Here is a 19,624-nt window from a genome sequence, read left to right as displayed (position 1 = left end):
TGATGCTCCTGCTCTCTGGATAATGCTGATGTAGTTGCTGGTCCCCAGTGCCTGGGATAGAGCAGAATGGGAGCCCAGTGCCAAGGCCCTTGTGCTGGATGCACACTGCAAACATGAGGTGGTGCAGGGCTGAGAGAGCTCCCAGTCATCCCAGTATGAGCCAGATTGAATTCAGCTCATTCCCCCAGCCCTGGGCTGCAGAGCACACAAAACCAAAAGCATTACAAGCACCTGGTGGTAAAAAAAAAAAATCATGCAGAGCACTTTCATGGGCTGCGTGTGTGGGTCTGCCCCAGGTCCCAGGCTGGGACAGCAAACACACAATAACAGGCTGTGACCAGCAATGCCAAGCAGGGAAAAAATATCCCTGCATAATTATCACATCCATCCTGCTCGTCAGCCTGGAGGCCTGTCATTGTCCCTGAGCAGAGGGCAGAGGCTACCACACACCCCAAGCCTTGGCCAGCCTGAAAGCAACATCTGAAGGGATCCCTGTGAGCTAAGCTATGATTACTTTGGGGTTTTTCCCACAACAAAAGGAGAAGAAGACAGTTAAGAGCTGGTCCATTTGTAGATGTGTATTTTACTGTGGGAGACACATGCCTTTGGAGGAGGAACAGGCTGGGATGTGTGTGGCTCCCGAGGGTGAGTGACATAGGGAGCCAGTGGCACAGCTCACAGCACACCTCAACCTGGCACATGTCACCCCTGCTTTGGGCAGAGCTGCTCCTCTGCTTGATAAATGTCCCCTCCTGGCCCCGAGATCCTCCAGACTACCCACTGCATCTCTTCTCATCCTGCTGCTCTCCTTTTCTTTGTCTCCCTCATCACATTTTGGGAGATTTGGTCCCTGCACCAATGTCCCAGGGGGAGAACCCTCCTCTCCATCATTGCCTCCCACCATCCCCCTGCCAGGGCACAGGAGGGACCAAGAGGGACTCACTCCTGACTGAGCCTCTGCCAAGCATCCCTGTAGGGCACCACCAATCCCTGTCACAGCCAAGCAGCCCCATGCCTTGCCTGCATATGGAGCCTGGAGCTGCGTGGGTGGCAGCTGCTTGCCAAAGCCATTTCTTGGCAGAACACGAGGTTAACAGCTAAGAACTCTTTCTCTGGCCTCCAAGATGACAAAGTCCTCGCTGTGAGAACCCAAGCTGTGCTGCCAGTTTTGGGCAGGCAGCACTCTGGTGCAATGCTTTGGTCTCCATGCTTTACTCCACCTTCTTTTCCATGCTGCTACCACCTCTTGTATCTACTCTGTGTCCTGCACCCAAAGGTTCTTTTCCTGCCCTGGTGGCTCCCCAAATTCCACAGGCCTGGTGCAGAAAGCAAACCCCAGAGCACAGAGCTCTGCACTGGGCAGAGTCACCCTCCTGCCCTGCCTGGAGCACAGCAGCACTGGTGTGGGGCTCAGGCTCATCAGGCAGTGATAAGGCAGTGTGTGCCTGGGATTTCCATAAGGAATATTGATTTTTTACATGTATTGCCACACATATCACAGCACCTGGCTCGCCTTCACCCCTGCAGTGGGAGAGGGAGGAGGGGAGACAACCACTGAGTGCTGTCCCTCTCCTCTGCTTTAGCAGAGTCACAAAAAACCCTGCTCCTTCTTCCCCCTGTGTGTCCCCTCTTGGCAAGGCACAGCAAATGCACATCCTGCTCAGCATTTTTGGGAACAAATACCTGCTGTAGCATCCAGGACCCCAGAATGTGGCTGCAAGAGCTGTGCCACTCATTCCTGATTTCCATGAGATGGAAATGGAGTCACAGGCAACATAAACTTAAATTCAGTACTGGCTATGGAAGAAGTTAAACAAAGAACTGAGGTCTCTGCCCTGGCATTAGCCAGGCCCCCCTCCCATACATCACCTCCAAGGAGTTTGGCTCTGTTGCACATTTTCCCTCCATTTGTTAAAGCAGCAGGGCCATTTGTTTGTATATAATAAAGGGAGTCTGGGAGAAAAAATGTGTAATTAGCACATCCATCATATAGGTTTTCTTAGATATCAATAAAACATCGATCCCCTCCTTCCATAAATTCCTGCTCCGTGCTGAATACAAATCAGTAGGAATGCACAACCCCTCTCAGACCTGCATAAATCTGCCTTCTCCTGGCATATCATTAAACCTCTTAAACACTGGTGGAAAAGCTCCTCTGGCAGGTGCTGAGCACTGATCCCCAAGTGTGCCTGAAGCCCTGCTGGGCTGACATCAGCACCAGTGTGGTTGCAACACAGAAACTGGCCAGAGGTTCAAAGGTTGCAGCTGGAGCTGTGCAAATAGTGAATCTCTCAGTAGAGAGAGGTATCTCAGCACTAAGTCTTTTTGGTTTGGGGCAGCCAAATGAAATGTTGTGTGTATTCTGTATCTTAAATGGAAATGAAAACGAGAAATTTTGGTTTGGTTGACCTAGAGTGTTTTGTGTGAAGCAAACACAAAAATCTTTCTTTTTGTTTCATTTTATTCAGCCTCCTGTTTCTTCTATCCTATTTCCCATGTGGTTTTTTTTTGTTTTTTGTTTTTTTGGGATTTTTTTTTTTTTTTTTTTTTTTTTTTTTTTTAGCAGGAAAGTCTGTCTGTTTGACACAGAGAAAAGGAGGTTCAGGAGAGACCTTATAGCTCTCCACAACTCCCCAAGAGGAGGTTGTGGCCAGGTGGAGAACAGTCTCTGCTCCCAGGTTGCAAGAGACAGGATGAGAGGAAATGGCCTCAAGCTCTACTAGGAGAGGTTTAGTTTAGATATTAGGAAAAATTTCTTCAAGAAAAAGGTTGGAAACGCTGGAATAGGCTGCCCAGGGAGATGGTGGGCTCACCACACAACAACCACAGCAAAGCCCTTAGCTGTGAAACAAACCCCACAGTGTTATTCCCTGAAAAGAACAAAAGAGAAAGTCATTTTCTATGTGGTTTTTCACAAGGATAATGATAAAATTTAGCTCAATTTGGGTGTTTCAGTTCCTCAGAAACTGTGTGGAGAAGACAGAGCTGAGTTGTTCAGCAGGAAAGCCCAGGCAGGGCTCCCTGCATCCCTCTGGTGCCCAGCTCTCAAATTCCCTGGCATCTCAGTGGCCACTGTGGCTGCTGGCACTGCAGTGCTGACCTGCCTGGAGCACTCCAAACACCCCACAGGCAGGAGATCTACTCTGTGGTGTTGGAAAGAAGTGCCCAGCAGTGATCCTGCACCCCACCTATGGCCCTTGGGCTCATCCAGGGCCACTAGGAGGGTTTCTCCCCAGTGAGTGTTTGGACCTGTTGTTCATCCCTGAAGATAATGGGATAATCCCCTGTCCTGCCCATGGAGATGAACACCAGCTGTGAGATCTTCTTACACCCTGCATCCCTTACCAAACCCTCCTTACTGGGGGTCACCCCTCATCCTACATTCTTCCCTGGAACCCTCCTGAGCACTGCATGTGGGTGAGCAGGTCCCCTGGAGCAGGGATGCAGCTCTGGAAAAGCTGCTTCTGATGCTGGCTCCACTCTCCCCCAGAGTGCAGAGATGGAAGGGAGTGCCTGTAATTGCAGCTGTCAGGAGTAACAATCACAGTGCTGCTGTTATAAATGGCTCCAGCCTGACTTTTACTTACAGATTTCCCTCACGTGATGCCACGAGTCTTGCAGAGACGTGATAGATAAAATCTGCACCACAGAAAAGCAATTGCACCTTCCAGCTCTGTGGAGGGGGATTTATTACTAGTTTTGGCTGTAAAATAGAGCAGGCATGGCTTGGGCTGAGGGTCAGCATGTCCTGGTGGGGCAGGCTGGGGTTGTTCAGAGGCAGGGGACACCCAGTGTCCCCTCCATGTCACCCTGCAGGGGCTGAGCCCAGGAGCAGAGCTCCTGTCCATTCAGTGGTCCCTGTTAGCAAGGGAAGGGTTTTAGGCTCATTCCTGCCAGGCTTGTGAAAACCATGATGATATCTGGAGACAGAGAGGATCTGCAGCACATGGGGTGCACACTCAGCCTGGTGCATAAGTGAATGACTTGGAGATATGTGATTCCTTCTCCAGGCCAAATGAGACACTCCAGGGAGGAACAGCCAACCTAATGCTGTCTTAGGAGAGGGGAGCACAATGTCTGGCACCTACAACCCACTGGGGACATCAGCAGGAGCTGATACCCTAGGGATGCTCATGACTCAGGGCTCAAGCTAGGCAGGGTCAAGCCAGGTTTGGCAGGAGCAGCTGTTCTTTTCCTAAAACCACTGGATTATTAAGGTTGGAAAGACCTCTAATACCATTGAGTCCAGACATTTACTCAGGACTGCCTTGTTCTCCACTGAACATGTCCCTAAGCATCACATCCACACTTTTTTGAACACTTCCATGGACCTTGATTCTGTTACTGCCCTGGGAAGCCTGTTCCAGTGCTTGACCACTGTTTCAGTGAAGAAATTTTTCCTAATATGAAGTCTAAACCTCCTCTGGAGCAACCTGAGGCCATTTCCTCCAGTCCTGTCACATGGGAGAAGAGATTTAACCCCACCTGGCTATAACCTCTGACCACAGCCCTTGCAAATAGGAAGCCTGTGGCCTTTTGTGCACATTGATAAGGTCCAGAGGTTGTTAAAAACCCACAGAGCTATGTCAGGATTTCCAAAAACTCCTAGGAAGTCCAGCCAGCTTCAGAGGTCTCTGCCATAGCTATTACCACACACCTAAAGCTCTTTGGCACTCAGCTTTTTTGTTGCCACATGCTGGATATGGGACACAAATTTAGAGAACTGCAGTGACACGTCCTCCAGCTCAGTTATACCAGCTCAGGGTGTCACACACATGGGCTGTTCTTCCACTCAGGTGGCATGACCCCATTCATTGTCTGTGTGACAGGGATGGCACAGGAAAGAGGAAAGAGCACAGCTTTTAAATTGTGCTTGTGGCAGCTTGGTGCCTGCAGCATCAGTGCACTGAGAAGTGCCAGTATCTCGTTTCCAGCACAGCCTGCTGTGACTCTGGCATTGGCTGTGTGACCCAGCAGCAGCAGCAGCTCCATGGATGCTGTTTCTTGTCCCAGGTCACCTCCCTTCCTGCTGTTTGGTGGGTGCTGCCCTGTTTCCTTCACTCCCCTCCAGTGGTATATTCCCCTGGGAAGGGGCCAGCAGTGAGGATGGTGATGGGGAGGCAGGGGTGTGCTTAACAAGGCAAGTGAGGTTGGGGTAAACAGGCCAGGAACAGTCCCAAGGCCACCTGGCACTTTACCAGCCCCTGTCCCCTGGAAAACATCCCAAAGGGATAATGGTCTGTGCTGCCCCAGAGCAATCCTATGGACGTGGTGAGGGGCAGTGGGGTCAAGCTCACTTCAGCTTCAAGAGGGGATTTAGCAGTGGTGCTGGATCCTGGGGCTGGATCAGGGAGGTTGGAAGCACTTCCCAGGCTCTCCTGGAAGCAGCTCAGGCAGCTCTGGGGCTTGGAGAAAGCAGCTTTTATTTCTTCTCTGATTTTAGACCTTTTCAGGGTCTTCAGTTTTCTTAACCACTGGTCAGCTGCTGTCTTCTCACACAAAGCAAGCGTGCATAAATTAAACCAGGCACATATATGTGGATTGGAAACCATCCAGGAGCAATCACTTACACACCAGGGAAGGGCGTGAAACCCCCCATCTGCTCCCAGGCTGAGGCAGCACAGCGAGTCCCCAGCCGTCCCCAGCCCAGCCAGCACTGGCACAGCTCCCAGGGCTCATCCCTCCCTGGCACTGGGGCATGCTGCACTCCTGGAAGCCACATGGTAGGGGCACTGAACCACCTGGGCAGGTGGGTTATTTCAGATTCCATGGCTGGGTTTCCAGGCAGGATGCTGCTGTGACCTCAGCAAAGTGGAGGGGACGTGTGTGAGCCTGGAGGAGCTGCTGCCTGCTCGTGGCTGAGTCAGCCCAGGAAAGGTCACCCAGTGCAGAGGCAGCTCTGCTCCCAGCACAGGGCACACTCCTGGAAAAATGGAGCTGCTTCTTTCCCCGTGTGTCTGCATCCCTGAGTGTCTCAGCAGCAACCAAACCTACAGTCAGGGCAATGTCACTGTCTGACATTGGGACTTTTAACATCAGGCGTATAGACACTGGGTGAGAGATGTATGGAAAATATCCTGCCCTGAGAAATGCATTGTGCTCAGCTCAGCAGGCATGGTTACTGCTCACAGACCCACATCTGCATGAGCTGCCCCATCCCTGTTGGGAATTTCGAGTCCTAAATCCCCCTCTGTGGTGGACTCAAGTCCAGCAGATCAAATTCAGGCAGTGGGTAAATTGACCCTGCTGCATCCAAGGCAGAGAGAGACACAGCCCCTCCTGGCAGGTCTCATCCTGAAACAGGGATGGAAGCATCATCTTACCCACCTTGGAAAATCTGCAGGAGCTGCCAGGGCAGTGTGTGGATGAGGATGGATGGATGGATGGATGGATGGATGGATGGATGGATGGATGGATGGATGGATGGATGGATGGATGGATACCAACATCACTGTCACTGGAATCAGATCAATCCACTGCTTTATTATGTCCTGGAAGCCACTGCTCCTCCTGGGTTAAAAGAACTTTCTGTGAGCAGCTAACCTGGCTGTATAAACACCCTGACATCTCCCAGTGGATTGGGCTGCTCCCAGTCTGACCTTGTGCACTGCCTCTTCCCTGGGGTCTGGGACCCCCCAGCTCCTGATGCTCATCATCACACCCTCATCCCCTGCCAGCAGGGAGACGAAATATGAGAAAAATCAATAGCTCCAGCCCAGGCTGCCAGAGGATTTGTGCATTTTTGCACTGGGCAATCTGATGAATCGACCCCATTCCTCAAGACTGCCATTGATGGAGCTGCTAATGGCAGGGCTCAGGGCCAGGGAGTGCTGGGGGTGTCCAAGCCCAGGGCTGATGCTCCATTGATCCTGGGAGTCAGGGCAGCATCTTTCTGTGTGATTTACTCCATCCCCTCATTGTTCCACATCAAGATTGCTCCCAGCTTGCTTTTACTTCTGTATTTATTTATTCCCTGTCTTCCTTTCCAAGCAGTAGCAGTGAAGCCTCTGGGTCGTCCCTCTGGAGTGGGAATCACCACATGGGCAGGGTAGGGCAGGGCAGTGAAGGATGCAAAGAGCAGCCTTTGCCCCTCCTCATGCCCCTACTGCCTCTGCACCAAAGTTGGGATGTGCTGCTGCTCCCTAAACCCTGAAATTGGGCCTTATTTCTTCTTAGTAGAGAGTTGATTTATCTCCCAGATCCTGCTGAGGTTAAATGACAAGGGAATTTGGTAAATCACATCAAGGCCCCTGCCCCATGGTCTAGGCTCAGCAAATCCTGCTCTGCCCATGGGGCCAGGGAAGGTTGTGCTCCTAAAGCATTTCTCCACATGACAAACTGAGCCCCTAAATATTCAGGCATCTTAAAATCCTTTTGCACGGGGAGGAGGTGGGAGGAAGTCCATGGGTTTCCTGCATTGTCTCCTGCGATGGAAAACCTTCCTCTTTTAGAATTTATGAATGCCAGTAAAGCAAATTTTCCCTCTAAAAGACTCTTTTTTCTAAAGCCTTTTTTGAAGACTCCTTTTCCCCAGCGATGCAGGAGCTTTAAAAGTATAATTATATACTTTAAAAAAATCCCACCATGCTATTTATAAATTATTCTATATGCTCCCAACAAAGCAAGTGCCAGACTGCACTGGCGGAAAGCCCACTCTGGCTTCTCCTTACTTGGTTTCAAAATGCAAATAACATTGCTTCTATGATTTTTTTTTCCCACACTACAACAGCACAGGGGAAATCACAATGCAATTCTTTCCTGGAAAAAAGAGAGAGAGATGAGGAAAATGTGGCAAGCTGGTGCAAGGGAGGTATGGGGAGTGAAATCCAGAGTTAAGGCACAGAGACTGGGATCCAAATCTGAGCTGTGGAGTCTGAGATCCAGACCCAAGGCTAGGATATTTTGGGATAAGCATCCCTCCTCAGTGTTGCCTGGATTTCCCCTGCCAGGCCTCCACCCAGCCTTGTGCAGAAGGCAGTAGAGGCAGGCAATGGTGGTGGCCTTTTCTCTTTAAGGCTTCTCATTTAAGGCTTCTCCTTGCCCTCTCTCCCTTCCTGCATTCCTCCCCCAAGCCAGGATATGCAGAGCTGAGAGTTTTGAAACCTTTAGAGGAGTTGGAAAGCCCCAAGTCCCAGCAGAGCAGTGAAACACAAGGATGCTGAGTGTGGTCCCAAAGGGTGTCTGATAACGGGAGGCAGGAATTTGCCAATCAGATATTTGAATGGAGCTGTTTCTACATGGGGCAATGGTGAGCAAAGAACCGAGTCTCTGCTCTGCTTCTCCTGTTACCATCTGTCTTCGTTTAATGATAAAAAATTAGCATTTATTGATACAAAATAAATAAAGAGGTGTGGGGGGGTCACCGGTTACTTTCCATCACGAAATTTGCCAGCTGTCGTATCAGAAGACATTAATTCATTATATATCCCAGTACGCTTTCCAGGCAATGCCTCTCACAAATAACAAAGAGAATATTTATTTCTTAATCTCCTTTCCTGCCCCCCGCCGACAGCATTCAGAGGGTCGGGGCTGTACCATCCCAGCTCCCGTCGGATCGCAGCGGGAGCAGGGAACAGGCTCGGCTCCCGGGCGATGCTATCGGGACAGTCACGCCTGCCAAGGTGAGGCTTTGCAAAGCCTGAGAAATGTAAGTCAGGCTGTGGCACCACGGCGGGCTCGTGGCGGGGTCACCCCGAGAGCCAGGTTTCACACGAAGGGCGCTGGAGCTCCGCTCGATAAAGGGTTCGCTGCAAACATAATTAAGAGATGGTATCAGCGGGCGCCGCTGCGGCTGCCAGGCGAGTCCCAGCCCTCGCAAATCACGGATCCCCGGGCTGCCACTGGACCCCCGTAAATCTCCGCAGCAAACGAGCTCTGCGGGTGTCAGGGGCAGCGGAGCTGCAGCAGCTGGGGATGGGATTGGCTCTGAGAGGACGGGGGGAAGCTGAAAACTGCTTCCCGGAGCTGTGCCGAATGTTGGGAGGCTTGAAGGAAACTAAAATTAATCCCAAATGAGGCAAATCCCCAAACCTAAGGAACTGGGGAAGGGCAGGGTTAGGGCCACGGAGAATCCTTGGGATAACCAATGGTTGCAGCCCCATTCTGAGTGGCTCCAGTTTGGTCTCTCAGGCCATACTCAGAGGGTACCAAACCCCCAGCCCCAGGGATGTCTATGCCCTGTGCAGGTGGGTTTCTCCAAGAGCTGCCCTGAAGTGCCAGCTCCCCCTGTCACAGCTTGGATGTGCACGGCATTGATGGGCAGCACAAGGAAAAAGGCGGTGGAGATCGTGTAACTTTTGGAAATTTCCCCTTTCCCCACCTCCCCCTTTCTTTTCCCCCCATTCTTTCCCTTTTCTCCTCGTCTTTTGTGGCCTGTCAGCCCAGCTTCCCTCCTCCATCAATCCTTACTCTTTTCCTTTCCTGCACTTTCTTCCATTCTTTCCCCTATCTTCACCCCTGTTCTCTGTCTTTCCTCTCCTTGAAACCTCCCTATCCTGCCACTTCTTTTCCACTCTCCCTGCTACAGATCTTCCCTTCCTGCCCTCTTCCCATTTCACCTAATCTCCACCCCATTCCCCTTCCATCACGTCTCATCCACATCTCATCATATGCTGATTTTATCGCATCCTACTCCTTTCCCAATCCCATTCCCTTTTACTGTCCATCCCTTTCAAATTCCTTCTTCATCCCATCCCATCCCATCCCATCCCATCCCATCCCATCCCATCCCATCCCATCCCATCCCATCCCATCCCATCCCATCCCATCCCATCCCATCCCATCCCATCCCATCCCATCCCATCCCATCCCATCCCATCCTTTCCTCATCCCCTTCCCATCTCTTCTCCATCCCGTTCCTGTGTCATCCCCATCCCCATCCCATTCCCGTGTCATTCCCACACTCATTTTCATCCCATTCCCATCCCATTCCCGTCTCTCCCCCGACACTCCCGGGTCTGTCCCGCTCATCCCGGGGGTCGCGGGTGTCGCTCGCACGCCCCGAACCCGACCCAAACCCGCGCGAGCCGCGGCGCCCCCTGGCGGCGGGCGCGGGAACGGCGCCTCCCCGCGGGGCGGTTCCGGGGCGGTTCCGGGGCGGTTCCGGGGTGGTGCCGGGGCGGTTCCGGGGCGGTTCCGGGGCGGTGCTGGGGCGGTGCTGGGGCGGTGCCGGGGCGGTGCCGGGGCGGTGCCGGGTGCAGGCCCCGCCCCGGGGCGGCGGTGCGGCGGTGCCGGGGGCGGGCGGGCCCGGGGCGGCGCCGGGCGCTGGCCCCGCCCCGCGGCGGTGGGCGGGCGGCGGCGCCGGGGACGCGCGGTGCCGGTGCCGGTTGGCTGCGGGCGGTGACGGCGGGAGGCGGTGGCGAACATGGCGGCGGCGGCGGCCGAGGAGGCGGCGGCAGCGGCGGGGCGGCGCTGAGGAGGCCCGAGGCGGGCCGAGGAGTGGCGGGGCGGGCGGGCGGGGGCCCATGTGCGGTGGCGGCGGACCCCCCCCCCCCCCCACTACCGACGGCCGTTCGCAGCCAGGCGCCGCCGAGGCGGCTCTGCGGGCGCGGAGCGAGCGCGGCCCCGGCCCGCCCGCGGCGGCGGCGGCAGGATGAAGTTCGCCGAGCACCTCGCGGCGCACATCACTCCCGAGTGGCGGAAGCAGTACATCCAGTATGAGGTACGGCCGCGGGCAGCGCTGCGGGCAGCCCCGGCCCCCCGCGCCTCCCGGTGCCCGCCGTGCCGCGGGGCGCTGCTGTTGGAGGGCAGCGTGTGCGTGTGTGTGGTGTGTGTCAGCCGGGCACCGCTCGGCTGTCCGGTTCATTAACTGATGAGTTAATTACCGCCCCTAGCCTCTTGCCGGCGGACAGAGGTCGGGGCACACGCGCGGTGCGGCGCTCGGCCCTGGGCGCCCCCGGCCCGGTTCGGCACCAGCGCCGGTTCCCGGTTCCGAGCGGTGACTTTGAGCGGCTCCCGGCCTCCCAAGGGCGATCCCTTGGCGCTGGGCAGCTCCCGTCGCCCTGCCGGGTCCGGCGGTGCCGCTCTGGGCTGCCGCGATCCCCCAAACAGAGCAGCACACCCCCATCAACTCCCCTTTTATCATCATTTTAACTACGGCTCTGCATCTCGCTGTTTCACACTCCAGTCGGGGCATTTATGAGCACTGTTTGCACCAAGTTCTGCTGCATTAATCGTGAATTATCTGCAGAACACAGCCTTTTCGGGCTTTATCGCGCCAGCCTGCTAAAGGTCACGCCGATTGCTTCGTTTCAGATGTACCACACCGGTTCTGGGCTCGGGTTGAACTGCACGGAGCTGGAGGTGGTTATTTGTTGTAAAACCATTTCCTATTTCAGCGTCAGCAGTAAAAGTGGCAGGTGCCAGCGATGTCTTTTCCACAAGTAATAATTAAATCTAGACAACGGAAAGCTGATTATAGGACAGCCGTGATCAGCAAAACTTCTTGACTAATTGACTCACTTAAAACCGTGCAACATTTGTTATTGTTTGAGGGCCTGTATTTTCTCCCTAGGACTATAATAGCAATTTATTTATACTATCTCTATTAATCTACCTGCATTTGCAAGGAAAACCACATTTATCTTAGCTTGCTTTGTTGTAATGTCGAGCTTTAAAAGTTTATATCTGCCCTTTTCACTCTTCCTTTGTTTTCCTTTACCTGACTGCAGAAGAACGGATGTTTAAATAAAAACTGCAGTCGGGTTTGGCTTTGCAACAATATTGTGATCTCCTTGAATTATGTGAAGAGCTGGATGGCCAAATAATGCCATCAGTCTTTGATGAGGAGGAAAACCATTGTCTTGATAAAATAAAGAGCCAGCTTAGTTCTGCATCATGTCTCCCATGGGTTATCCCTGTGAGAGTTGTCTTCTGTTCCTGGAAACAGAAAACTTGGATATCTTCCTAAGAGCAGCTTTGGAGGTGGGTCGGAGGGGAAGGCAAGGGGGAAATAAAAGGGTGAAAGATCTGGCTGCATGCTGAGCAAACAGCTGTGGAGAGAGGGTAAGGAGACCCAGTGAACTACGACACCTTGATTAATGTGTGAAGAGCTCTGCTGCTTGTTGGCCACTGTTTTCATTATGGGAGGTTAATTTTCAGCTGTTTTAACTAGGGCACTATTATTATGTCATCCTCCCTTCCTCCATCCTAGTTTAAAATGTAGATTTCAGTAAAAACTTCCTTCAAGTTGTTACTCTTTCTAATCACAAGTAATCTCCTCCTTGCACAGACAGCTTAATGTGGAGCGAATGAAAACACAAACCTCACCCTCCCTTTCAGCAATAACTTTCAAACTCTTTGTTTGCCTTGTTGCAGCTGGCTGGATGTGACTCAACCTCCTGCTCATGCATATTACAGTGATGGAATAGCCTGGCATTTATTATTCAGTAACTGGTGGTCGTGTGGGTGCAGTGCATAAAAGCCCAGCACTACCTCCTGTTTACTTGATTATACCTGAGGCAAAAGCACCCAGCCCTCTTTTGTCCAGAAAAAAATTCCCAGCTGTTGATTAGCAAATGGGAGATTAAATTTTGTCCGTGTTACTTGTGTGCAGTGGTGCTTACAGAAGGTGTCACAGTAACATTTTAAAACATTATGTGTATATTTTATAGTGTCACAATGTTTCTTTAGCTCACAGTTTATATATTTTCCTACTTAATTAAAGCAGGAACCACCCTGTCAGAGTGAGAGATCTTCTTGGGTAGGTTTTTAACTCTGGAAAGGTTCTGCCTGTTTTCAGGATGTCACATTCAAGATCACAGAGTTCTGGAATGGTTTGGGTTGGAAGGGACCTGAAAACCCATCTTGTCCCATCCCTTGCCATGGGCAGGGACACCTTCCACTATCCCAGATTGTTCCAAGCTCTGTCCAACCTGGCCTTGGACACTGCCAGGGATGGGACAGCCACAGCTTCTCTGGGCACCCTGTGCCAGAGCTTCCCCATCCTCACAGGGAAGATTTTTTTGCCCAATATCTGATCTAACCCTGCTCTCTTTCAGTTTGAAGCATGAAAAGCTTCAAACCATGAAAGCATTAAAAGACTATGCAGAAATTGCTTTCTCTAAGTCCTTCAGTATTGTAAAGCTTATGTGCCCTCATCTTAATTTTCTACTCTGGTATTTGTAGTTATTTTCATTGGAGAGCAGGTGATTCCAGAAGTGTGGCAGGACCCAGGTAACCTGGGAGATCCTTGGATGGGATTTGGAGCATGCCTGTGGGAGCTTTGCCTGTCAGACCAGGTGTAATCTGTTGGTGATAACATCAGAAAGAGGAATGGGATTGTTGTGTTTTCAATATCTAAAAATTTAGTTTCACTTTCAGGTGTTCTTTAATGATTGACAGTCCTCAAAACTTCTTACCATTAACATGCTCTTTCCCTTCAAAAATAATTAGTTTAAGTATTCTAAGTGTGCTTGCAGGAAGTATGGAAGTTGCCCAGGCTTAGGGCTGGTAGTCAAGGTGAGAGCTTTAGGGAGAGAAAAATCCATTAATTTTATTTAAACAGGCAAAAGTAAGATATATTTTGATAGGTGTGACTTAGATTCTTACTTTATTTCAGCAAAAGCTCTGCAGTGACCATTACTGTATGTCTGCTTTTTGAGAAGGAGCACTTGGCTTACAGAAAAGGGGGAAAATGGCAATGAATGCTATTCTGTTTCATTTAGCTTTTCCCAAAGACATGTACCATGGCTGAGCCAACAATAACGTTGTTGGAGCTTTACACAAACTTTGATTGACTTGATTTGGCTTTCCATTCCAAATTTCCCTTCTAGAGATTGCATGAAATGATGTGGATGTGCCTCACCCTGGCAGCAGCAGTGACAGGGTTTGCTCACCTTATTTTAGTGTATTTTCATCTGTAAAATGAGTCACATTTTCCTAGTCTGTGAAACTACAGCAGCTGTGGTATGCACTGCTTCAGTGCACATTTTGCCTTAAAAGTTTTTGGCCTTTCATTTACCCTTCAGTTCCTTTAGAAAAAGATGAAAACAGGAAAACAAGAAAAACATGAAAACAAACACAATCCCAACTTTTTGTGTCAGATGACTGAATTCTCATTTCCACATAGTCAAAGTCAGGTAACTCTTGCAAGCTGATTTTTTTTTTTTTTGTTTTTGCTGAGAGTGTGCTCTGCTATGTGTAATGCTCATTTTTGATGCAGTGAAATATTGGGGTAGTTATAGTTAGTCCCTGTGTTTATCCACAACTCTCCTGAGTTCCTTTTGCTCTTGTGTCTCTCTCTGGATTGCTTTCAGGAGGAGAGCATTGTTCTGTGCTCAGACTTCCAAATGCAAGTGTGTGTGTGCACGTCCAGCTGATGGAACTGTACATCTCACTCGTACAGTTGCCAGATGGCTGTTTGGTTTGCAGTTAATCTGGCCTGAATTTGTTTCTCTGCAGAAGTCTGATGGTATTTTTATAGAAAAAGCACATAATACCTTTGAAATAGCAGCAGCTGGAGAGGGAGGAGGAGCAGAACAGTTATTACAGGTGCAAAGTTCATGGGAGAGATTCTCTCCATTCCCTTTGAGGCAGACCCCAGGTTTTTAAGTCCTTTTGCTGTTGCAGAAGAGAGACAGGTTGCTGAATTTTAGGCATCATTTCTCCCAGACACCACCTGCAGCAGGAAGTAGGTGGGGGGAGAGGAAACTCAGAGCTGAGGTTGCCTGCTTGCCTTCAGAGTCTCTCTTGCAGAAACAGGCTTTCAGTTTTTTGGGAAGTGGCCAATTCTGCTCGTCAAACCCAGCTTCATGATAGGCAGTTCACACCCAGGCTTGCCACCTCCTGACACAAATCTGTTGTGCTATTTCACTATTTGTCCTCCGGGCTGTTAGTGGAGGAGCTTAGAGGAGCTTAAGTGGTTTGAAAGACTCCTTTAAAACTGGGCTTTTTTGAGTGTTTTAAGGTCTTTGTCCTTGATTTTGTTCACTGTTGAGGTCTGATGGTTGCATTTTCAAGTGCTTTCTTTTTGCCTTTTTTATTGTTCTCTCATATGTATGCACACAAGTTTACCGATGGTGCAAGGTGTAGCACTCGCAGAATCTGAAGCAAGGAAAAAACCCATTTTGTTTAGTTTGAGGGCAGAAAGAGTAATTCCTAAGTGTTTCACATTGACAGTGATGGATAACTTTTGTAAACGATCGGCTCTAAAATTCTGTAATCTACAGGACTAAACAGTTTAGGTGTGAAGGAGCAGCGAGTCTTTCACTTTCAGGTTATTGGTTTACTTATATAGGTCAGGAAAGCAGTAACAAAATCTGCTGCCCTGCAGCTGCCAGATTGTACTGTGTCAGTTTGCATGGGGAGAGGTCTGTGGGATGGCTGACACCTTCAGCTTTCAAGATTGTTTAGTGCAGGACTGTCAGTGTTGTCCTTTTTAATTTGTTTTTTTAAAAAAATGATTGATAAAACCAGAGATAGTAATTACACTGGGTTTACCTCTGGGTTAAGAGTTACTACAGTGACTTTCAATGTGCTGTCTCTTCTGATTTGTTTATCCTGTGTCACGTTGTGGTTCATGGAAAAAGTTACAGGTAGGTGAGGATGATGACTGGGGTGGAAAAGGAGGAAGACTTTTTGACTGCCTGCTGTGCAGAGGCAGATCATGTGCTGCTGACCTGTGAGTCATGGGGGGAAGGGACTGAAGTGGCCAGTGTTCCTGAGGAATTTTAGCAAAGCTCCAAGGGTAGAGGAGAGCTGTGCTGCTGGCATGAGGATCATCCAGCAGTGGCTCAGTTGGGAAAACAATTATGCAAGTGACCTTTGTTGGGACCTCTGTGGACTCAGGAGCCAGACCTTTGAGAGATGCCAGAGCTGCCGGTGTAAGCAGCCACCTTGGGTATCTTGTGGTAAACAGACTTGTCCTTTAGACCTTGTATTTACCCAACAGGATGGTAAGCACTGTTACAACAGCTCCCAGCTGCTGAGCTGGTGGTTTTTACCTCCAGGGTGTTTTGGGGATTTGTTATTTAGGCTGGGAAGTTTTATCCTGGGGCACTATGACACACACTTCTGCTTCTACTATCTTTCAGGATTATAGAAGTATGGGATATGTTGAGAATCAGGCAGTATAGATAGGAGCTAAGAAGATCTGAATGACTTTTTTGGTGTTTGATTTCTGTGGGCTCAAAAGTGAGGGAATGAGATCAGTTTTTTTGTGGTGGTGGAGGAGGGTGCTCATGTTGAGTATGGGCATTAAGATGTGAGGTGTGTATAAGCAAATGGGTCCTTCCCTGTGGCTTCTAATTCCAAGATTATGGGTTAGGTTATTAAAATCCTAGAATATTTTGGGTTGGAAGGGACATTTAAGATCAACTGTTCCAGCTCCCTGCCATGGGCAGGAACACTTTCCACTAAACCAGGTTGTTCCAAGCTCTGTCCAGCCTGGCCTTGAACACTTCCAGGGATGGGACAGCCACAGCTTCTCTGGGAAACCTGTGCCAGGGCCCTACCACTCTCACAGGGAAGATTTTTTTTCCCTAATATTTTATTCAAACCTGCTCTCTGTCAGTTTGAATCCATTCCCTCTTGTCATTCCTGCCCATTGTCCATAGTCCCTCCCCAGCTCTCCTGGAGCCCCTTTGGGCACTGGAAGGGGCTCTAAGGGCTCCCTGGAGCCTTTTCTTCTGCAGCTGAACACCCCAGCCCTCTCACCTTGTGTCCATAGCAGAGGTGCTCCAACCCTCTGATCATCATTGTGACCCTCCCCTGAACTCCCCTCATTCCTTTAGATCTGAATTCAGTTTATGTAGATCTGAGTGAGCAGATCTTTAACAATACCAGCACCTTAACAACTGCCTGGAAGGAGCCATTCCAGAAAGGAGCTGCAAGGCAGCTCATGGTGCCTCCAGGACCTGAAACCTGATTAATTAATTAATTCTGGCTGGTGGTAATGTTGCCCTTCAGTTCCCACCTCTAGAGAAGGCTGTCACCCTTGGTTCTCAAATCTCCTTCAACATGTTGTCTTCAGCTTTTAGAATGTATATGTGGTTTTGTGCTCCTGTAACTTCTATTATATATCAGTGATGAGAAATCCCTGAGGCTGCTTTTCCTCCATTTGCCTTGACAAACTCCTCTGTGTCACGCAACACTTCAGGTTTTGTTATTTCTTCATTTTTTTAATGTAAAGGCTTTAGCATCCTACCAGCTGGGAAACGTTTTTCCAGAGGAAGATGTTGAAATGTGCAGTTGGAATAAATTTTATAGATTAGTAAGATAACAGGCTTTAGACAAAGCAGTCTGTAAACATGAACCTGTTTCACTTGTGAACAGAAATATGTGTGATAGCCTTGACATCACGTACCACAGCTTTCTGTGCCAGCCTGCAGGAATAAAGGGCTTTAATTGCTTTTGTTTTCAAACAGGTGTATCAAAACATTGTAATTTTTTTTTCTCTTTTAATACTAACTGTATTCCATGTTCTCTGCCTCTCCTTTGCAGGCTTTGAAAGAGATGCTATATGCAGCTGTGGACCAGGCCCCTTCTATAGAAGGTAAGCAAATTGTAACCCAGTTGTGTTTTTCTTGGCACTGGCTGCTGGACACGTAGTCCTGCTACTTTTCTGTCCTCAGTCCTCCTAAATTGGTAAACTTAATATCCTGATGGGCAAAGGCCTGGCCTTTGACAGCCTGCATGCTATTTTTGATTGTTAGAACTCTTTGTCCTCTTTCATTGGGACAATAAATGTCTTTGTACAGTTTGAGACAGCAACAGCTGGATTCCTCTTGCTTATAAGGACATTCAGTGGTGGAAGTGTTTTCTTCATTGCTTGAGAATAGAGCTTTGTTTCCCTGTGAGAGCCAGCCACTCTGGGAGATAGCTGTGCTGGAGAGACACTGGTTCCTGGTTTGTTACTGGTGATTTGGGCTGGAAGAGTCTCATCGTTTTGTTCTGTGTCCTCCCTGAATGCTGTGCTGCCTCTCCTATGAGGACATGAGTATATCTCCTTGTTTGCATGTGTTTATTGTCTCTGACTACTCTAGATTATTCTAGTAAGGTGTTTGGTTTTAAGCTCACTGCATTTTAAATAGTTTGTTTAATTAAGTGATGATGTGTGACAAATTTCTTAATGAAGCCTTTTACTTTCTGTATTTTTCTCCTTTTGTTGTCCTTAAGGTACTGAAGAGTTTTTGCCCCTGTGTTGCTTCACTCCTTACTTTCTTGCCCTTCATGTGAATTTCCAACTGCTTTATAACCTTACCTTTATTATTTTCACTTTGATTGCACACTTAATGTTACCAATGGCTCTGGGCTTTTTGTGTAATTGTAGAGCAAGAGAGCAAGTGCTGCTCCTGGTGTAGTCAGTTGTCTAACATCAGTAGTGTTGGCCACTCTTCATGTTAGCTCATTAATTACTTTCATTTTGTTGATTAGAACTGGGAAATGAGGTAGTTAATATAATGTGGGATTTTAAAAAAAACTTCACCTGCTCTTCAATTACAATTTTAAAACCAGAGCTGCTGTGGGATGGGGCAGTCTGTCCTTAAACTCTTCAGAGGTGCATTCCAAGCTGAAAACTTTGTGGAAGCAGTGCTCAGGCAGGTGTAATTTTTAGATTTAATGTGACACTTAGTAGCTCACTCAACTCATCCTGCTAATTTTGTTTAAAAAAATCCCACTTTTCTTTAAAGTACAGTATTCCTAGAACTAGGTTGCTAAAAGTTATGGTCCTAGAATCCAAAATGGGTTATCTTTGGAAAACTCAACAAACATTGGCAAAGAGGAAAATCTTGCTGTATTACTTTAAAGTAGCAGAATTGCATAAAACCCACCCACAAATTTTTCTCCCTAACAACATAAGACTAGGAGGAAGTGAATTTTTCTGTGTAGGCCAAACTGACTATAACAACTTTTAAAGACAACTTACTAATGTTATTGAAAACCCAGCAATATTTTTATGGAAGACTGGAGCAATTATATGACTTTTTTTTTTTTTTTTTTTTTAATTTTTATTCCCTCTCTTCTGTCCATTGGTTTATTACTTAGTGTGAGCAAATGGTGTCTGTGCTAATGAAATTTTGTAGTCTGATGTTGGAATGTGACTTCCTGGGCTTGGCTAGGGTTATTTAGGATTTCAAGGTGGGCTTGAGTTGCTTATTGTAAAGTGTTACAATTCAGCATTTTGATTTCTTTATTTTCAGTGCTTGTTTTACAGTGGTATTCTGTAATGTGCTGTGATGTTTGCATGTAAACATATTTGGCAAAGCAAGAGGAGATGAAGAATAAAATGATATTATATTTATGCTCTTTTAAACACTGTTAGAATTTTAACTTGTGCTTCTGCCTCCTTCGATGCTTTAAAAACCTCTACAAAAGGAAAGCAATGACTTAAGTCAGTTTCCATCAGTAGAAAAATGTTTGTTCATTTTTGGAGGGGTTGGGTCTTTTCCTCTGTACTGTAGAGAATATAATCCAAACTGTTTTAAACCACTCCTATTTAAATCTGTCTGCCTGAGCTGCCCTTAAGTGGAGAGTAGTTACACTAATTCCTTGACCTTTAGTGCTGGAAATGAATCAACACCTTTTTCCCATCACTGTTGCTTACATCCTTCTCCTTTTTAAGCCCTTCTGCCTTTGTTTGTAGAGGAGATGGAGCAGGTTCCTTGCATTTTGGGAGGGAATGTAA

The 19,624-nt window shown here is 48.6% G+C and overlaps 1 protein-coding gene across 1 annotated transcript in view; it reads left to right on the top strand.

The window, feature by feature from the left end:
* The first annotated feature begins 10,336 nt into the window (after positions 1-10,336).
* Positions 10,337-19,624, top strand: part of XPR1 (xenotropic and polytropic retrovirus receptor 1) — a 102,491-nt gene continuing 93,203 nt past the window's right edge. The window contains exons 1-2 of the mRNA XM_079313875.1: positions 10,337-10,660; positions 17,440-17,491. Coding sequence (XP_079170001.1) covers positions 10,592-10,660; positions 17,440-17,491 — 121 coding nt within the window. The 5' untranslated portion in view covers positions 10,337-10,591. The remainder of the gene's footprint in view (positions 10,661-17,439; positions 17,492-19,624) is intronic.

This window comes from Erithacus rubecula (assembly GCF_903797595.1).
Source record: "Erithacus rubecula genome assembly, chromosome: 10".
NCBI classification, from domain to species: domain Eukaryota; kingdom Metazoa; phylum Chordata; class Aves; order Passeriformes; family Muscicapidae; genus Erithacus; species Erithacus rubecula.
This window is presented reverse-complemented; position numbering and strand designations above follow the sequence as displayed.